Source organism: Panicum virgatum, chromosome 3K, assembly GCF_016808335.1.
Source record: "Panicum virgatum strain AP13 chromosome 3K, P.virgatum_v5, whole genome shotgun sequence".
NCBI lineage: Eukaryota > Viridiplantae > Streptophyta > Magnoliopsida > Poales > Poaceae > Panicum > Panicum virgatum.
This window is the reverse complement of record NC_053138.1, coordinates 11008089-11027893: the sequence shown is the minus strand read 5'-3', so window position 1 is coordinate 11027893 and position 19805 is coordinate 11008089. Positions and strand designations below refer to the sequence as shown.

The 19805-nt window shown below is 48.1% G+C and overlaps 2 protein-coding genes across 7 annotated transcripts; one reads left to right on the top strand and one right to left on the bottom strand.

Annotated features, from left to right (window-relative positions):
• The first annotated feature begins 248 nt into the window (after window positions 1–248).
• Window positions 249–5600, top strand: LOC120697525 (serine/arginine-rich splicing factor RS2Z33-like). Of its 6 annotated transcripts, XM_039980786.1 has the most exons (7): window positions 253–386; window positions 1498–1649; window positions 3669–3708; window positions 3817–3912; window positions 4138–4325; window positions 4407–4526; window positions 4912–5600. In XM_039980786.1, exons 2-7 carry the CDS (start codon window positions 1504–1506, stop codon window positions 5090–5092), a joined length of 771 nt encoding a protein of 256 aa, XP_039836720.1. In that variant the 5' UTR covers window positions 253–386; window positions 1498–1503; the 3' UTR covers window positions 5093–5600. The 6 variants fall into 6 exon arrangements, 5 of the variants coding, with proteins under 5 accessions (XP_039836722.1, XP_039836720.1, XP_039836719.1 ...); XM_039980788.1 differs by lacking the exon at window positions 1498–1649 and having other exon boundaries at window positions 249–386; window positions 3438–3708; XR_005684519.1 differs by lacking the exon at window positions 253–386 and having other exon boundaries at window positions 393–1649; window positions 3438–3708; window positions 4154–4325.
• On the bottom strand, window positions 5576–9365 carry LOC120697524 (probable receptor-like protein kinase At5g59700). Its single transcript, XM_039980783.1, has 2 exons — window positions 8882–9365; window positions 5576–8715 (listed from the first exon to the last, which is right to left on the bottom strand). The coding sequence occupies exon 2, from the start codon at window positions 8422–8424 to the stop codon at window positions 5884–5886; it is 2541 nt and encodes an 846-aa protein (XP_039836717.1). The 5' UTR covers window positions 8425–8715; window positions 8882–9365; the 3' UTR covers window positions 5576–5883.
• Window positions 9366–19805: the final 10440 nt, after the last annotated feature.

The window sequence follows — 19805 nt, the reverse complement described above, 5'->3', positions numbered from 1 at the left end:
GATCCAACGCGTCCGGAAACCGGATAATCAATTTATCGATCTCGTTTGCGCGAGCGTTACGGTACAAAACGAGGATCCCGGCTGGATCGAGCCGGCGCGGGGCTTCTCGAGGAGAAGAAAAAAAAAAGGACAGCATGGATTTCCTGGGCCAGATTTCAGCCCGAGGCCCACCAAATAACGTCGCTCGGGCCCATTAAGCCAGTAGCCAGTGACCCGTGATCCCAGTCCTCCAGGCGGCCCCACCTCCTGTTTGCCCGTCCCATAAACCCCGGTACGCGGGCGCTTCGCCCAGTGTATCCCTCCCTCTCTCTGCCTCGCCGTCGCCGAGGTCGGCGCCTCCTCGCCGGATAGGGTTCCCGCGACACCAGCGCTTGCATCCTCGGGAGGTGCGTGCTCTCCGCCGACCCGAACCTTCCGCCTTCGCTGATCGCTCTCGTTCGTTCATACGTACCGCCCGCCCGCCCCCTCGATTCTTCTCTTAGCATTCACTGGGGGCCGGCGGGTTGGTTTTTTAGTTGTCGCGTGTTGTTATTGGCTTGATTTGCCGCGTGATCATCGTTTTCCTGTTCATTTGCGTCATACAAACGGTCGTGGCAGGGGGCGCGTGTTGGAATTCGAGATTTTTTTTGGCTTGATTTGTGTGCAAAATGCTGCTTTTTTTTTCTTTTCCATGTTTCGTTGTCTGTCAAGACCATGTTAGGGCGGAGGGAAAATTCTCCCTTGTAGGAGGCCTAGGTGTGAGAGGGGTTACGCAAATTAGGGCTTTAATTGCACCGTTTCATTGGCTCGGAATTAGTAACTTTAGCAGTGTGAAATAAGGATTTCTCTCTTTATCTTAGGGTTCTGTGAAATCCGTGGAGAGCTGATTATGGTTTCAGTAGTTCTAGGCTTCTACTTCACAGCACATGTAGTCTCTCTATTGTTTCCAGAATCATTTGAACTCAGATAGCTGATTAGTTGCTGTGTTGTACGAGATTGTTTTTGTGTGTCCGTCCGATCATCTAATTGACAGCTTTTGGCTTGATTTGTCGGGGGTCTTTATGCTGCATTTTCTTTTCTTTTTTCCTTTCTCATGATCATGCTAGGACGGACGGATCACAGCTTACAATTTTGTGGTCTTGTTGTTGCGGGGATCATCTGCAATGACAAGAGTTCAAGAGTTTTCTGGTGCTATGTCTGTGTGAGAAAATTTTTGTCTTTGAATTACCTGTTGCTGGGATGCTTCACACAATATTTGTAACTTATTTTGTGACATCCCTAGCATGTATCTAACTGCTAACTTTAGTACAGCTAAAATGGCATGCAGTAAATAAAATTTTTCAAGAAGCAATTACTCCTCTGCATTGTGTATGAATCTTCCATAGGAGTAGCATGATTAGGGGAACGTAGGCTAACTAATTGAGGTCACTTCCATCAGGTCCATGCATGTTCATTTGTTATCAGTCAGACAAAATGTTCTATGCAGTTATTATATCCTGACATTTTCTCCTCATGCAGAGCAAAATGCCTCGATACGATGACCGCTATGATTATAATGATCGGTACGACCACTATGGTCGACATGGTGGTAACACCAAGTTGTACGTGGGTCAGATTTCTCCAGATACTCAGATACATGATCTTGAGGACCTTTTCAGCAAATATGGGAGGTGAGCAAAATACTTCTAAACTTTGACTATGTAATTGTATTGGGAGCTGCTCCTGAAATGAAATTGTGCTGCTTGTTTAACTTGTTTTCTCGAAATCTCTTATTGCAAGTGACACACCTACTAACTGCAAATAGTTTCTTTCTTAATTATTGCTAAAATGAGCCACGTCATAGTGATGAGGATAAAAGCGGCCAGTGTCCCTAAACGCCGGTTACTGCGCTTGGCCAAAACAGAGTCCAACCGGCTGGCGCCGAATCGTGGCTGGGCGGCCCAACCTCTGCGAAAAGGCCCAAGGCCTGTTCAGGGACCCCCCCCCTCAAGGGGGCCTTCCGCTCTGACCAAATCCAGGGGCGGGAGAGGTTCGCCTCGCCCGACCTCCCCCCGCCCTGCGGGAGAGGTCCGCCTCGCCCGACCCCCGCAATGTCCTTTCCTCGCTCAGCCTGGCCTCTGCAGACGAGGAACCCACGCCGCCACGTGGCGGCCAACCGACCCCGAGACGGGGGAGTCCCCCGGTTAAAAAGGGACCCTCACGAGCTGTCCTGTCACACTAGCTCCTGCATCCTGGTACAGGTCATGACGGACGCTGAGGCGACAAGTCTGTCCCAGGAGAGGATGTTCCCCCAACCATTCCCCCGGAAGTCCGCACTGGGGGGACGCGCTGACCGTCGAGACGGGGAACGTGACCGAACGCCCATCCCCTGCGAGCAGCTACGTCATCAGCGGTTCGCTCGCCCATCCCTGGCTGCCACGACCCGAACAGTACCAGGGATGGGGACGGACATCCCGCGTCGTCGTCAGCAGGGCCCACTAGGACTGGCAACAGAAGAAAGGGGGCCAGGGATCATCCGACCCCCTTATCTTTTCCCTTTTTACCTTCTTTCTCTATCGTAACAGACCCCCTCTCCCTTGGACTATAAAAGGGAGAGGGCGAGCCCCTGATCGGGGGATCGATCTTTTTCACACCCACACAACACAAAGACTTGGGAGCTCGTTCCCTCTCTCACCCGTTTGTAACCCCCTATTGCAAACTGAGTGCAAGAACACGAGCGACCCGAACTGGATGTAGGGACATTCAGCCCAAACTAGTATATCCTTGTGTCTCCCCTTGCATTACCATCCGGACCAGTGACGCGCGCACAAATTTACACGCCGGTGATACGGAACACCGACACATAGAAATAAAAATCTACTGCAAGCTTCAAAGCAATTGTCTTAAGCTGTTTATTCAGTGATGAATTGCAATCTGCGGATTAGTAAGTACACCATAGTCGTCCTTGATTTTCGAACTATCAGAGTTGTTCATTATTGGTGAAATTATAATCCTAGCATGTTAGTACAAGTAGTTGTATAACATTTCACATCAGTCCTATTGACGATCTATATTTCTTATTAATAGAAATTATGTTTTCTGTAGCCACATCAGTGCTCCACAATTTTGACCCCTTCTGTTCTTCTGGATATGTTCTTCTTAAAAAGAAGTTATTTCTATGTAGGCTGCTGCCCCTTATGTTCTCCACATTGTTTATTATGCATTGTGACATAATGCTAACACAAGTGGAGACCAAAAGTTCAGGTTTTGTTTTAGTTTTTCCAGACGATTCTGGTGATTTCAAATGTTTTACGTAGTGTTTTTCTAGGTGTTGTATTTCTTGTTTTAATGCTGCTGCATTGCTATGCTGTCTGAAATTATGTTGCGCTTCTGCTTGGCTTTTCATTTCCCTTTCTCTATCGCCAATTTTCCATCACATGTCAGTCTCTTATGAGTTTTAACTAATAATCTTGTTGAAGGTTTTGGCCTTTGGGGGACTGTCACCCTACCCTGGTGTCGATGGTGGGAGTTGCCATTGGTGGAATTGGTGTCTGTTGCACAAAGATTTGAGCAGATATTAGAAACTCTTCAAAAAGTTCTGCCATTTTCTTTAATCCAAATTACAGTGATGGCAAAGTAGTGTTTGATTTGACTGCTGACTGGTGATACATTTTTCTTTACTGAGTCTTGATGGTCTTACTTTCTTGCAGACTGCGGAAAGTGGATCTGAAGAGGGACTTTGGCTTTGTTGTAAGTAGATCTCGTCACTCCTTTGATTTGCAAGATTAGCTCAGTAGTTCATTATGCTGTTCATATTTAATGCCAGTGGTGTGTTTTGGTTTACTGGATTTCCTGCAGGAGTTTAGTGATCCGCGGGATGCTGATGACGCAAGGTATGATCTTGATGGCCGAAAATTTGATGGGAGTCGCATCGTTGTTGAGTTTGCAAGAGGGGTAAGCTGCTGTTTATCCTTGTTCTTTACTACACGTGACACTATCTTTATGCTTTCTTTGCTGTGTGTTTTTGGAGCTATAATAGAGCTTTGCTGAATTGCTGTCCCACATGATATTATTAATTGGCTATTTGGCTGTACTTGTTGGTTGCTCTGTTCATTTATACTTCACTGCCCTTTTTCATCTCTTCCCTAGTCCAATTGACATGTTTGCTGATTTCTCTAGGTCCCACGTGGTCCAGGAGGTGTCCGTCAATATGGCAGAGGACCTCCTCCTGGCCGCTGCTATAACTGTGGGATGGATGGGCACTGGGTTCGTGATTGCAAAGCTGATGACTGGAGGGATAGGTGCTACCGCTGTGGAGAAATGGGCCATCTAGAAAGAAACTGCCAGAACAGTCCAAAGGATCTGAAGTATTTCCTTGAATTCTCTAGCTGCCTCGCATGTGCCCTTCTTTTTTAGTGCACAATTGATTTGGAAGTTCACAAATACAGGCGAGAAAGACGCTACCCAAGGTCTCCATCTCCTCACCATGGAAAGGGCCGAGGGAGAAGCAGAAGCTACTCAAGGTCTCCGTCTCCTCGTCATGCAAGGGGCCGAAGCTGGACTTACAGGTATTGCATTAACCCCCTGGTTGCATTATTGTCTTGTGATTGTATGCTGCAGTTGCGCCATGCATAGTTGCTTGTGCTTGTTAAGGATAAAGTGAAGTGTGGTAGTATAATGTTATTGTAAGGCTTACCGAGGGAAATTGCAATTGTTGTGTTCCGCTCGTACTGTATTTATGTTGATATGATAAGGATATATATCGATTTAATATTCTAATTGGTAACTGATGCCCCTCAAATGTCTAAATTAATTGATCATACTTATTGCCTTGTATAAACAGCCATATTACGTGTAGACAAGTTTCCAAGTAAAAACCTGTGTGCTTTCCATTCCTTCCATTGATGTTTGCTTTGACGACAATATTATTAACTGTGTTCTCATCACTAACAGTAGGTCGCCACCGCCAAGGAGGGATTACTGTAACGCTCGTGGTGAAGAGTTGGCGTCAAGAAGTGCCCATTACAGCCCCAACCCCAGGAGGAACCTCCCACCAAGGGAACAAGCTGAACGCAATGGCTCATATCTTGGTGGGAGCCCCAGTAGGGGTGAAGCTCGTGAGAAGCGCCAGTGACCCGGAACTTGAGACTGTGGGGTTGTGAATTCTCAAACTCTCTCCAACTTCGATGACTATGACAAGGCATTGTCTGAAGAATCGTAGCTTTTGTGAAGATTGGATTGTGAATTCTCACAGAAGCTCGCCTGAATGCTGCTAGTTTTGCCGAGGCGTCATATCTGAAGGATCTTGACCGGATATGGTTCTCTGTTAAGAATATTGCCTGCAATTAATTACGTTTCTGTGACCTTGATGATCGTGTTGCCTTAACTTGCAATTTGCTTCTAAGGATATGCCAACATCAAGTTTTAGTGAACGAGAGTCCATAGCCTGCAATTGTATGCATATGAAGATGCAGGTAGCAAGCTATGCACGACACTAGCGTATTTAATCCATCATGTGAATATGTTAAGCATGTTGCTGAACAATCGTGGCACATCAGGGCCTGCTGGTGAGCAAACAGGTACAAGTGTACAATAATATTTAGCAAAATAAACAGGGTACATGAAAAATTACTTGACGAACAGCCTGAAATTCCAGTAGACTTGTACTTCCAAGAATACCAGTAATTACACTCGCAAAAAAAAAGAATACCAGTAATTACAAGGGCAAGCAAAATTTCAATACAATTCAGAACTTGGCGTTGTATGTCAGGGGATGAAGGGATGGATAGACAGTATAGTCAACCAAGAGGCATCTGTTTCCCCCTAAAAAAGAAAAGAAAGGAAAAGAAAAGGAGAGGAGGCATCTGCTTCTAGTTCTTGTAACATTTTTCAGCGATTTTGGAACAATTGAGTCCAGCTCAGAGCTCACCTTCCCTCAGCATTGATCAGCTGCGAGAAGGCATTACTTGTCGACATGTCGGAGTAGTCGATCTCTGTGCGGCTTTCATCTGCAGTGCTGAGCTCTAGGGAGCTTACTACTCTCTTGGCGTTTGAAGGGAGTTCAGAGATTTGATTCATGCTGTCGATGTTTAACATGTCTGGGCCAGCCTCCTGCAGCTGCAGCACAAACTCCAGGTTCCACAGCACATCGCCCATTGTGGGACGCTCGACGCCATACTCTGCAAGGCATTTCTCCACCGTCTCTCCAAACTTCCTTAGTGCTTCAGGCCTCACTGCCCCTGCAATGCGCTGGTCAATGATCTGATCGAGCTCTCCCCTCTTTTGCCACTTGATAGCCCACTCTGCAAGATTAATCATGTCCCTTGGAAGAGTGGGGTCAATAACCGGCCTCGCACAGATCACCTCAAGAAGAACCACACCAAATGAGTACACATCTGATTTGTCAGTCAGCTTCTGTCTCCGGAAGTACTCAGGATCAAGGTACCCAAAGCTCCCTTTCACTGCCGTGCTGACATGCGTTTGATCGAATTCAGGCCCAACCTTTGAGAGGCCAAAATCAGAAACCTTGGCGAGGAGATTTTCATCGAGGAGGATGTTTGCTGACTTGACGTCACGGTGGATGATTGATTTGGCAAAGCCGGTGTGAAGGTAGTGGAGTCCTCTTGCTGCTCCTATGCAGATTTCCAGCCTTTTCTTCCAGCTGAGAGGCGGCATATCACTGCCATACAGATGGCTCTTCAGTGTACCTTTCTCCATATACTCATACACCAAGATCATCTCATTGTGTTCATCGCAGTAACCAATGAGTGACACAAGATGACGGTGACGCAGCCCTGACAGCAGTTCAATCTCTGTCCGGAACTCCCTCAATCCTTGGTGAGACTTCTGGTTGCCCCGCTTTACTGCAAGTTTGCTGCCATCCTGCATCACTGCTTTGTAGACCTTCCCAAAGCCTCCAACTCCAATGACCATCTGCTCATCAAAGTGGTTTGTCGCATCTTGCAGCACAACAAATGGAATCCTGTAGCTGGTGTCACCGCTAGTTCCAGATGTAAGAGTGGTCCTGCTGGTTGTTCGGCTACCTGTGGTAAGGAAGCTAAGACCATTGAGGGGTGTCCAAGAACTTGAGGGCCGGCTTGTCAGTGGTGTACGTGGCTTCTTCTTTCTTCTGCAGCAGATGCAGAGAACAGTACCAATGATGAGAGCAGCAACACCTCCAAGAACAGAGCCCAATATGACAGCAAGATGACGCTTTGCCACTGGCCGTGGTGCCACAACAACAACAGACCCTGTACTAATGTTCATCTTCATGATCTCTAGGCCATTCAAGATGCCATCCGGTGCCGCAATTTTTAAGCTAGAAGGCCCAATGCTGACGCTGAACTTACCAGATGGGTCACTTGATGGCAAGACAACATCCATGTAAAACGGCACTGCCAAGGTACCAAAACTCTTAGTGGAAAGATCAAGATCTTTCGTCACTGACGAGCTATCCACATATACATCAAACAAGAGCTGATACGGAGCCTTGCCCACTATGTCACAGAAATGGAATCGGATAAGATAGCTTGACCGACTGTCGACATCGAATTGCCATGTCATATTGGACATGGTGCTGGTGTTGTTCTGCACAAGCAATTGCCTTGCAGTTCTGTATACATTGTCTGGTGCATCCTCTTGTGTTGCTAATCCACCTTGGTAATTCAACTTTCCTGGGAAATTAACAACTTTAGTGGCAGTGGAATTCAAGAAGGAACTCTGATCAGTAGCCCATGTTCGCCAGAGCGTGTCATTGTCAGGAGTCACCTTCGGGCCCCCCACATTGATCCTGTAGAATGTCTGCAACGGTTGCACTGACAGGCCGAGATACTGACCAGGGTTCAGAGTTTGCGCTGAATCAGTTATTAGATCATCAGGAACCGAGATGACCTCAATAGCATTGATGAAGGCCTGTGTGCTGTTGCCAAGAGGCACAAATGTCAGGATGAGCATGTCCCTGGTGATGTTGAGAGAATACTCCCTGAACACAGGCAAAGAACTACTCGACACAGTGAAATTGTCGAGGAGCACGACGTCTTGCGTTGACACCTTAAAGTTTACCGTGGTGAGATCATAGGTCTGGTATTTGAAAGGAAAAAAGTGAAGCCGAACAAAATGCCGGCCACGGCTCTTGAGCTTGAAGGCGTAGGATGATGACATGGCGAATATTCTGGCAGTCTGATACAGCATAGCACTGTCGAAACCCGAGACCAAATTCGGGGTGGTGGTTGCAGCGGTGCTGTTGGTGGACGTCAATATGACCGCACCGGAGTTGTCTGCCTGGAAAATCCTCTGGTCAACAGTCGCGTCGACCGTGGAGCCGCAGTTGATAAGGTAGTTGTCTGCAGGCGTGAAATCAGCATTGCAAGTGCCAACAATCCAGATTGCCACAGAAAGAACTAGAAGCGGCTTGAGGTTAGCAGTCCTACTACTGTCCATGGCGAGTTCTGACGCAGATTGGGGCATGAATCACAGAGAGGTGCAGAAAGGCTGAAAGGGCTATGTGAAAGGAAGGTGCAAGGACTGAAGAGAGCGGGATTGCAGGAACGCTTAACTCCTTTCAGAGGCGCAAGCGCACCGCTGAACCAACGAGTCCATTCCGGATTGCGAGGACAAGCAGAAACAGGAGAGAGAAAGGAATGGAGAAGCTGGAATTTTGCTGCGGCGGGAGCGAGGAAACGAAATCACGGCCAGAAGCAGAAGAAACCTTGGTTGTCAGGGCCAGCGGCAGCGTTCACCACCAAGCACGAAGTCGATCTGCGCAAGAGTTGGGCACGAGATTGTGAGTTTCTTCAGCATGGAGGGTGCTCAAACAATTGGGAACACGGCACAAGCTCTGAATCGCAGCAACCAACATGAATCAGCAAACTAAAACACAGAGGGATGCATCCACGCGAGAAAGAGTCGGCGGCGGAAATTTTACCTGTGCTGAGAGCGCAGGCCCCAGAAGCCTCCCGAAGAAACAGCGGCGCCCCGGACAGGAACGAATCCGGCCGGCCGGACAACCTGGGCGCGCGCTGCTTGTAGTGGCGGGGGCGAAGCGGAAGGGAAAGCAGCGGGCGTGGTGCTGGCCAGCGGCGGCGGTTTCTTGAGGCCCGGAGCACGCAACAGGTGGAAGGGAAGCGGGGGACGGGCACCGCCTGCCCGCCCACCCGCCTCTTTGTTTAACAGCACGGCACAAAACACCGCGTGGAACGGGACAACAAGGTAATTCCCGCTCCCGCGCTAATCCGAGACCAAAAAAAAAAAAAGCATGCCGTCGCGATGATGGTGACGGTCGCCGGTGGTGGGTGAGGATGGGCGACAACAAGGTCTCCAGTCGGGGTCTCTCTTCTCTTGTATGTACTTGCTACTGCCGCCGCATGGTGGCGTGGCGGGGCGCGGGGGAGACGACGAGCGATTGGCGAAGGTGGCGTGCCGTGAGCATGGTTAACCGAACCGTCGGTAAGCGGTCCGGTTTGACCGGACCGGTGGTTTGACCGGCCGGTCCGGACCGGTTCCGATTTGACCGTTACCGGTCAAACCGGTCCGGACCGGTTCCGGTTCGGTCCGGTATGAAACCGGTCAAAATTCAAAATTTAAATTTGAATTTAAAAAAAATAAAAAATTCCCAAAAAATTCCTAAAAATATTTCAAGGTACAAAGAATCTAATGATGTCAAATTTTCTCAAAAATTCGTTCTTTTAGTATGGTTTGCGGAATTTATAAGTTAAATAAAAAAACGTGCATACGAAAGTATACAAATACAATGTAAAAGTAGTATAAAAAAGGGTTGGAGGGTTCATTTAGACTTAAATATGTTATACAAATATTTATTTAGTATACTTTGTGTGCATTTGAATTTAAACAAAAAAAGAAAAAAATTGAATTTGACCGGTTACCGGTCAAACCTGCCGGTTACCATCCAAACCGGCTGGTATACCGGCCAAACCGACCGGTATACCGGTCGGAACCGGTTGAACGGGGAAGTTTGAATTCAAATTTGAATTCCACCGGTTCCGACCGGTAATCGGCCAAACCGGACCGGTATACCGGAACCGGAGGCCGGCGGGTACCGGTCACCGGTCGGATATGTTAACCCTGGCCGTGACACGCCGCGCCGCCGCCGCGTGCAGGTGGGTAGCGGAAGCTGGCGGAGAACGGCGGGTGGAGTGGTGGAGAACGGGAACGGCAGCTCTCCTCCTCTGGTGCTACGAAACGAAATGAATGCGGGGGCAGGGTCATTAATTAATCTGCTGTGCGGGCCACACCGTGTTTGGATGGCCCTGAAAAAAATTTCATAAATTTTTTTCAATGATTTGACTATTAATTAGAAATATTAAATAAAGTCTAATTACAAAACCACCTCCACAATGGTGATACTGTAGCAGTTACTGTTGTTAATGAGACTTTTGACTGTACGGTTAGGGGATGTTTATGCGCGGTTATTGTAGCATCACTGTAGCCAATCATGATGGGACTTGACTCATTAAATTCGTCTCGAAAAATTAGACCCATATGTGAAAAACGTTTCATGATGGCTTGGACAAGGTATGTGTCACAGCCCGAAAAAAAAAGAGAAAAGAAAAAGAAAATTCCCCGCCGGGCCCCACCTGTCAGCCCCTCACTCTCCTTCCCCTGCTCTGTTCCGCGCCGCGCCGCACGCGTCGTCGCCGCCGGCCATCCTCGGGCCACGTGCCGGCCATCGTCGTGACCCGTGTTGCCTCTTCCCTCTTCCCTCGCTTCTCTCCTTATCCGCGTCGAGCCCGGCTCGTTCCCCGCCTCAAACCCTAGCCCCGTTCCCCAATCCCCATTGCCGCCGCCGCCCCGAGCTCCGCCGGCCGCCGCGATTCGCCGCCGCCGGTGAGGTTCTCTCGGATCCAGCACGCGCGCCACCTAATCCTCCCCATCCTCGATCGATTTGAGCCCTAACCCGGCCTCCTCCCTCGCCGTGTAGCGCTGCCGCCGCTCACCTCGGTCCGCCGCCGCTCACCTCGGTCCGCCGCCGCCTAGCGCCGTCGTGCCGCTCCTCCGCCGCCGCTCCTCGCCCGCGCCGCCGCTGGTGAGCCGCGCCGCCACCTCCGCATCGCCGTGCGCACCCCTCCTTTCCCGCTCTGGCCCCGCCCCGTTGCGCCGCTTCGCGCCGCCGCCGCTTCTCGCCGCCGCCGCTCGCCGTCGCCGCGCACGCGCGTGCGCGCGCGCCGCCGTGGCCGCGCCCACGCCGCGGTCAAGGCCGGCCTCACCTTGACCCGGCTGGGTGGCCCGCTGGCCAGTGGGCCCCGCCTGTCGGCGCCTGGGCTGTCCGGCTGGGGGTGTACCTAGCGTTTTCTAGCGAGTTTGTTTTAGCAGCAACCTTGTAAAATCCATAGAAAATCATGTATAGCTCCAAAAATTGTGAAACTTGTTTTGTTGGATTCCTCTAACTGAGATCTACTTAGGAAAAATATTGTTTTGCATGTTACCTTGTTGTAGATGTATCTATAGATTTATCTTAGAAAAGTGAGTTTATTGCTTGGTTATTTGTGTACTGCTTGAAAATTGCCAAACCAAATTTTGTTAGACTCTTTGTAAGGTGTAGTTTTCAGTGGAGCAGCTTGTTCTAATGTTTCCCTGCTGTTGGTTAGGGTTTTGTTTCGATTTCGTGCTTGCTGTCCAAAATATGGTTTAATATAGAACTTTTTACTGGAAAGTGAGAAATCAGTAAAACCAGTTTTGTTAGCCTTGTGTTCCTGCCTAGTTTTCATGGTAATTTTCTTAGATTTGTTTAGTTTAGTTTGCATCCCTTTTCTGATTTATCTTGCTTAGAGTAGCTGAAATTTGATCTATTTATGATTTCGTATAGGAAAATGCTTTTGCTGCACAACCAATTTTCTTGAGTTTCTTGCATTGTCCTCTGCATGCTCAAATTATTTCATGATTTTTCTGGCTGTTTAGTTCATTCTTTAATTCTTGCATCGCATTCATGCATTTTAGTGACCGAACGGTCGGAGAACGAACCCGTGGAGCCCGCCGAGTCCGTGGAGCCTGAACCCGGAGTCACGTTCGTGGTCGAGTCTGAAGTTAACCCAGGCAAGCAACTAAGCATGATTCCTTGCTCCTATTTAATCTGAGTTGGTTAGTTATCTCACCGGGTAATGTTGGGTTATATGTAGTGTGTATGTATTGCACTCTTGTACCTGCTTCCATGCATTACCTTTCCTTGATTTGTTATCCTTGTTCTTGGCACTAGTTAGTTAGTTAATTACTTAATCTGACTAGATGCTTAGCCCTGCTTAGAATACTCATTTTGCTAGTTAGACAAGAATGGTTTGGAGTATCACACTTACCTGAGTATCCTTGATCGCACTTGAGCATCCGGAGCTAGTAGAGTGCAGTATCGAGGTTTGAGCGGAATGGTAGGGCCTAGTGAATGGAGTCACATGGGCATAGTCCGCTTGGATCGTTTAAGGACCGTTCGTGGATGACGTCGGCTTTGAGCACCTTTTCGTGCTACCACATATCCAATATAATGGAACGGATAAGCCAATTACCTTCCTTGACTTGATCATTGATGTACAGTCCTAGATACGTGGCCAAGGGCTATGCAGAGAGGCTTAGAGGTGTCCCCGGGTGGACCTTTGTGTAGGAAAGTTTAGAGATGTCCCCGGTGGAAACTAAGTCTCTACGCGTAAGCTACGTGTGAAGATTTCAATGATCGAGCCATGTTGGGAACGGTTGACGCGAGTACCCTCTTATCCAACTTTAGCGGGTTGGGTGAGTCGCATGGTCCTTGCGTCGTGTGGGTAAAGTAGTACACCCTTGCAAGGTATAATCAATTCGAATTGCCGCGCTCTCGGTTATGAGCAAGCTCTTTGTCCGTTGAACTCTTCGTAGAACTCCGGTTACGATGGAAATGATTCATGGCACTTTTGTGACTCATTATATTGTATTCTCTTAATGTACTAAAATTGTTTAGGGGTTTGGGCAACATTAATCAATTCTGATAGGTGATAGTGTAGAGAACTAGTGCTGATGCAATAATTACTTAACCCTAAAGCTTTTACTTGAGCCAATGCATGATCCTTGTTTATTTAATCGCGTAAGTCTTGCGGAGTACCTTTTGTACTCAGGGTGCTTTCTAAACCTAGTTGCAGGTGAGCCGGAAGTGGTGTTCGGCCATTTCTACCCCGCTGATCCAAACGCGGGGGAAGAATAGGTCGTAGTGGCTGTAATGATGTCCTTGAGCAAGGCGTCATTACTTTAGTAAGTTTTTATCGTAATCGAGCTTCGCGAGAGCATGTAAATGCAATAAACTTTATGTTTCTGTTTAATATGACTATTGTGAGCCCAAGGCTTGTAAGTGAAGTTTGAAACTCACCTATGTTGAACTTGTAATATTAAGCTGTGAACTCTGATAGTATAAAACTGCTCTTTGTGGATTTTTGGCGATGTATTCGATTGTAAACGGTATGTGCATATGCTGATTCTGGGCGTATGTTGGAGCGCATACCGGGACTACCGGATTTGATATTATTTTGGATGAATGACGTGTCGGTTATTCGTGTCTCTAGATGTGGGATAACACGTGTCACGCTCTCCGGCAAGCACGTGTTAACTCTCATCTGGATGATAATGACCGGCGGTTCGTTTAAAATAGTATCAAATTGGGCGGTTCTCACAACGGGTATCAGAGCTGAGTTTCCATGAAGTGAACCTAAAATTGGCTTAGTGGGTTGAGAGTCAAATAAAATTTGATCACTTGCACTAAGATTTACTTTTATTAAAAATTTGAACTTAAGGTGAAATGCTACCTTTCTTCCTTCGTCTTAGAGCTACTTCTTTCTTATTGCTTCACTTGTTTAATTAAGATGTGCTTAACCCCTCTTGTCTTCATGAGTAGCGAAAGCGTAGGAAAACCCTTTTACCCTCTGGAAACCTTTTGAGCCTTTTACCGGAGTTGAGAGGGTGGGAATCACCCATTGTCCTAAGCGCTAGTAGGAAGGTTGTAGCGCTGCTGGACAATGCGGTTGTTTCGGGTCGTAAGTGAGTGCTAGAACGTTAAGGCGTGCTCACGATGTGAGGAGACGTCATGTGCATTCATACCTCGCATGCATGCATACTTTCTTTTGGTTTTCAAATATGCATTTAACCAATCTAGTGTGTCGTGGTCTAGTTTTCGCTGATCTCGTTCTTGTTAATCTTAGTGGACCAAATCTACTCTATCTCTTAGAGTTGCTACTCTGGTGTTGATCGTGTGTTAGATTTTTATCTAACACATTATCTTTCCACCCTGCCTTTGGGTATCATTCTCCATCTTTCATTCCTGACCGCTAACCGTTTTGTTTATTAACAGGATGGTGTTGCGTTCGGGTAATGAAAGGGATGGTGCCAGTGGTTCGGGTGGCAATAACCACCGCAACAACGAGGATCCCCTCCCTAATCCTCTAGTTCACCCAAACCTCGCGGATGTCCTGGCCCGACAAACTGAACTCATGGCGACCATAATCAATCAGTTGGGCAATGCTGGCAATAATGGTCCAAGAGCTGAGCCTCAAGTGAACAGGTTTGGGGATTTCTTCCGCACCAACCCGCCTATCTTCCGTGGCTCCAAAGATCCTCTGGATGCCGATTTCTGGCTCAATGTGATTGAAGAGAAGCTTGATCTTATTGAGTGTGAGCCCCATGAGAAGGTTTTATTTGCTGCTCATCAACTGCATGATGCCCCTGGGGCTTGGTGGCGGAACTTCAAGGCATCTCACCCTGCCAACTACCACTTCACATGGGAGGAGTTCCGCACAGCTTTTCGCTCCTTCCATATTCCCAAGGGTATCATGGACATCAAGAAGGAGTTTCTGAATCTCACTCAAGGAGGTTGTGATGTGATGGCCTATGTCAATGCCTTCAACACTCTCTCCCAATATGCACCTGAAGAAGTGGCCACCGATGCCAAGAAGCAAGAACGCCTGTACGATGGGCTCTCTGCAGAGTTGCAAGACAAGCTCTCTACTACCAAGTTTGAAGTCTTCAATGACTTGGTGAATATTGCCATCAGAGCTGAGCATAAGATGAAGAATCTTGAGGCAAAGAACAAGCATCCTGCTCCTACCTCAGCAGGCGGTAGCTCCTCGCGTCCACGTCTGGGGCCTTCTCCTTTTCCACCTCGGGCGCTGGGTGCTCAAGCTCCACGTCCTATGTGGATTGTGCGTCACCCTCAACCTCCTCAAGGACAAGCTCCTAGGCCGGTCAATGCCTATTGGAACAATCCGGGTGTTACCGCAAAGGGTCTGTGCTTCAATTGTGGTGGCCTAGGCCACATCTCCAGGGACTGCCCCTCTCCGAGGCGTGGTGGTGCTTTCAATGCACCTAGGCCCAATACTCCTCTGCCCCAAGCATCGCGTCAGGAAGTCAAGCCACAACAAGCTCCTAAGCGTGGTCGTCTCAACTACACCACCGCTGAAGAAGTTCCGGAGGATGCTGAAGTACTCATGGGTACGCTCCTAATCAACTCTCACCCTGCAAGTGTTCTTTTTGATTCTGGGGCAACTCTTTCATTCATCAACAAGAAATTTGTGCTGCATAGTAAACTTGAGATGCAAAACCTACAAGTGCCATATCATATAGAATCACCAGGTGGGGAAATCATTGCTAGAAACTTCGTGGATAAGGTTCCAATTCTCATTGAGGAAGCCACTTTTCGTGCTAATCTTCTGATCCTAGACAAGATGGGCTTAGATGTGATTCTTGGGATGAATTGGTTGGGTAAGCATGACGGAGTTATCAAATGTGGGCCCCGCACCATTGATCTGTTGCACCCTTCTGGGAGTAGAGTTTTACTGTCTCTTGCCAAGGTGGAATCTTGTTTATATGCCTTGGTGAGTATCATAGCCACGACGTTGGAAGATATTCCCGTGGTGTGTGAGTATCCAGATGTCTTTCCGGAAGAATTACCGGGAATGCCTCCTGATCGTGAGGTTGAATTTGTCATAGAGCTCAAGCCCGGAACAGCTCCCATCTCTAGACAGCCTTACCGAATGCCTCCCAATGAGTTGAAAGAATTGAAGAAACAACTCAAGACTTTATTGGATAAGGGTTTTATTCGTCCGAGTTCCTCTCCTTGGGGATGCCCGGCTCTTTTTGTGAAGAAGAAAGATGATAGTTTACGGTTGTGTGTTGATTATCGTCCGTTGAACGAAGTCACTATCAAGAACAAATATCCTCTTCCACGGATTGATATTTTGTTTGATCAACTCTTCGGAGCTCGTTATTTCTCTAAGATTGATTTAAGGTTGGGTTATCATCAAATCAAGATTCGAACTGAAGATATTCCAAAAACAGCCTTCTCTACTAGATATGGTCTTTATGAATTCACTGTCATGTCCTTCGGACTCACCAATGCACCGGCTTATTTCATGTATCTGATGAATAGCATCTTCATGGAGGAACTGGATGTCTTTGTGATCATCTTCATTGATGATATTCTTATTTATTCCAAGACCAAAGAAGATCATGCTCGTCATATTCATATCGTCCTCCAAAAGCTTAGAGAGCATCATCTTTATGCCAAGTTCAGCAAGTGTGAGTTTTGGCTTGAGGAAGTATCTTTTCTTGGTCATGTCCTCTCCAAGGATGGTATTGCTGTAGATCCTAGTAAGGTGCAAGATGTTCTAGATTGGAAGCAACCTCAGAATGTCCATGAGATCCGGAGTTTTCTTGGACTTGCGGGATATTACCGCCGGTTCATAGAGAACTTTTCTAAAATTGCGAAGCCTATGACCGAGTTATTGAAAAATGGAGTCAAATTTGAGTGGTCCCCAGCCTGTGAAGAAGCCTTTCAAACCTTTAAGGATCGTCTCACTACTGCTCCAGTTCTTGCTCAGCCAGATATTTCCAAGAGTTTCGATGTTTATTGCGATGCTTCTCGCATCGGTCTTGGCTGTGTTCTTATGCAAGAAGGCCGAGTGGTGGCCTATGCTTCTCGTCAACTCAAGAGACATGAAGAAAATTATCCTACCCATGATTTAGAGCTTGCGGCTGTTGTCCATGCTCTAAAAATATGGCGTCATTATCTACTTGGTAATCACTGCAACATCTATACTGATCACAAAAGTCTCAAGTACATTTTCACTCAATCTGATCTAAACATGAGGCAACGTCGATGGCTTGAACTGATCAAGGATTATGATCTTGAGGTGCATTATCATCCTGGAAAGGCGAATGTCGTCGCCGATGCACTAAGCCGAAAGGCTCAATGCAACTGCTTGACCATAGCTTCTCCTGTGCATACTCTCTGTGATGATCTTCGGAAACTCGGAATTTCTATGGTCAAAGAAGGTTATCTTGCTACTCTTACAGTCAGATCTGATCTTTAGGATCAAATTAAGGAAGTTCAAAAGAAGAATAAGGGTATGGCTCGAATTCGGGAGTTAATGGATGAGGGTAAAGCTCGATGCTTCTCTACTGATGATCAAGGAGTTATATTTTTTGGGAAGCATATTGTGGTGCCTAAAGATCATAACCTCAGACGGCTTATTCTGGAGGAAGCTCATAGTTCTCAATTTTCCATTCACCCGGGTAGTACCAAAATGTATCAAGATCTCAAGCAAAGATTTTGGTGGACTCGCATGAAGCGAGAAATCGCTCGATATGTCGCCGAGTGCGATGTTTGCCAAAGAGTTAAAGCTGAACATCTCAAACCTGCCGGTACCCTTCAGCCCTTACCTATTCCATCATGGAAGTGGGAAGAAATTGGAATGAATTTCATCACTGGGTTACCCAGGTCTTCTCAAGGATATGATTCTATATGGGTAATTGTAGATCGATTGACAAAGTCGGCTCATTTCCTTCCAGTCAAGACCACTTATCAAATTAAGCAATATGCGGAGCTGTATCTCACTCGGATTGTATGTCTTCATGGTGTTCCTAAGAAAATTGTCTCTGATCGTGGTCCTCAGTTTGTTGCTCACTTTTGGAGAAATCTTCATGAAGCCATGGGAACTGAACTCACCTATAGTACTGCTTATCATCCTCAGACCGACGGCCAAGCCGAGAGGGTCAATCAAATCCTAGAAGATATGTTACGAGCTTGTGCTCTTATATATGAGAAGAAATGGGTTACATGCTTGCCATTTGCAGAGTTTTCTTACAACAATAGTTATCAAGCAAGTATCAAAATGTCTCCATTTGAAGCTCTCTATGGAAGACGGTGCAGGACTCCTATCAATTGGTCCGAATCCGGTGAAAGACCTTTCTTTGGTCCGGATTTGGTAAAAGATGCTGAGGATCAAGTCAGAATTATCTGTGAGAATCTTTGCATTGCTCAATCTCGTCAAAAGAGCTATGCTGATCGTCGTCGCCGAGAACTACCTCTCAAAATCGGTGATTATGTCTATCTTAAGGTTTCTCCATTTAAGGGCACTCGCCGTTTTCAAGTCAGAGGAAAGTTAGCGCCACGCTATGTCGGACCTTTCCGAATTATCAAGAAAGTTGGAGCAATGGCTTATCAATTGGAACTTCCCCAGTCACTCTCTGCAGTGCACAATGTTTTTCACGTCTCTCAGTTGAAGAAATGCCATCGCGTTCCAGCTGACGCTGTCGACCTTGAGTCGCTTGATCTTCAACCGGGTCTTACCTACGAGGAGCATCCAATTGCTATTCTTGATCATGAAGAAAGAAAGGTGAAGCGTAGCATGGTGAAGTATGTAAAGGTTCAATGGAGTAATCATACCGAAGATGAAGCCACTTGGAAGCGTGAGGATCGGTTACGTCAAGAATACCCTGATTTCTTTTCCGATGAGTAAGTTTTCTCTCTATCACCCCCACTTTCTTGATGAAGTTCAGTTTCCTAGATAATGTTATATGGGTATACAGTCACCATCAAGAAAACCCTAGGAATGTCTCACACCACATCATCCCTGCCTTTGTGCATAATCTCTTAGATGTTTATCTTGTCTAGGTGAATATGGCCTCAACCTAGTCCGAGTTTTATCCTTCCTCTCTTGTCTACCTAAATCTCGGGACGAGATTTTCTTAAGGGGGGAGAGTTGTCACAGCACGAAAAAAAAGAGAAAAGAAAAAGAAAATTCCCCGCCGGGCCCCACCTGTCAGCCCCTCACTCTCCTTCCCCTGCTCTGTTCCGCGCCGCGCCGCACGCGTCGTCGCCGCCGGCCATCCTCGGGCCACGTGCCGGCCATCGTCGTGACCCGTGCTGCCTCTTCCCTCTTCCCTCGCTTCTCTCCTTATCCGCGTCGAGCCCGACTCGTTCCCCGCCTCAAACCCTAGCCCCGTTCCCCAATCCCCATTGCCGCCGCCGCCCCGAGCTCCGCCGGCCGCCGCCATTCGCCGCCGCCGGTGAGGTTCTCTCGGATCCAGCACGCGCACCACCTAATCCTCCCCATCCTCGATCGATTTGAGCCCTAACCCGGCCTCCTCCCTCGCCGTGTAGCGCCGCCGCCGCTCACCTTGGTCCGCCGCCGCTCACCTCGGTCCGCCGCCGCCTAGCGCCGTCGTGCTGCTCCTCCGCCGCCGCTCCTCGCCCGCGCCGCCGCTGGTGAGCCGCGCCGCCACCTCCGCATCGCCGTGCGCACCCCTCCTTTCCCGCTCTGGCCCCGCCCCGTTGCGCCGCTTCGCGCCGCCGCCGCTTCGCGCCGCCGCCGCTCGCCGTCGCCGCGCACGCGCGTGCGCGCGCGCCGCCGTGGCCGCGCCCACGCCGCGGTCAAGGCCGGCCTCGCCTTGACCCGGCTGGGTGGCCCGCTGGCCAGTGGGCCCCGCCTGTCGGCGCCTGGGCTGTCCGGCTGGGGGTGTACCTAGCGTTTTCTAGCGAGTTTGTTTTAGCAGCAACCTTGTAAAATCCATAGAAAATCATGTATAGCTTCAAAAATTGTGAAACTTGT

What these genes read in the sequence shown, in the direction of transcription:
- LOC120697525 (XM_039980784.1), top strand. Translation starts at nt 1,492, where the DNA reads ATGCAGAGCAAAATGCCTCGATACGATGACCGCTATGATTATAATGAT. An exon ending in TTGTTGAGTTTGCAAGAGGG is followed by an intron (nt 3,913 to 4,137) that starts GTAAGCTGCTGT and finishes TGATTTCTCTAG; the next exon opens with GTCCCACGTGGTCCAGGAGG. An exon ending in GGCCGAAGCTGGACTTACAG is followed by an intron (nt 4,527 to 4,911) that starts GTATTGCATTAA and finishes CATCACTAACAG; the next exon opens with TAGGTCGCCACCGCCAAGGA.
- LOC120697524 (XM_039980783.1), bottom strand. Translation starts at nt 8,424, where the DNA reads ATGCCCCAATCTGCGTCAGAACTCGCCATGGACAGTAGTAGGACTGCT.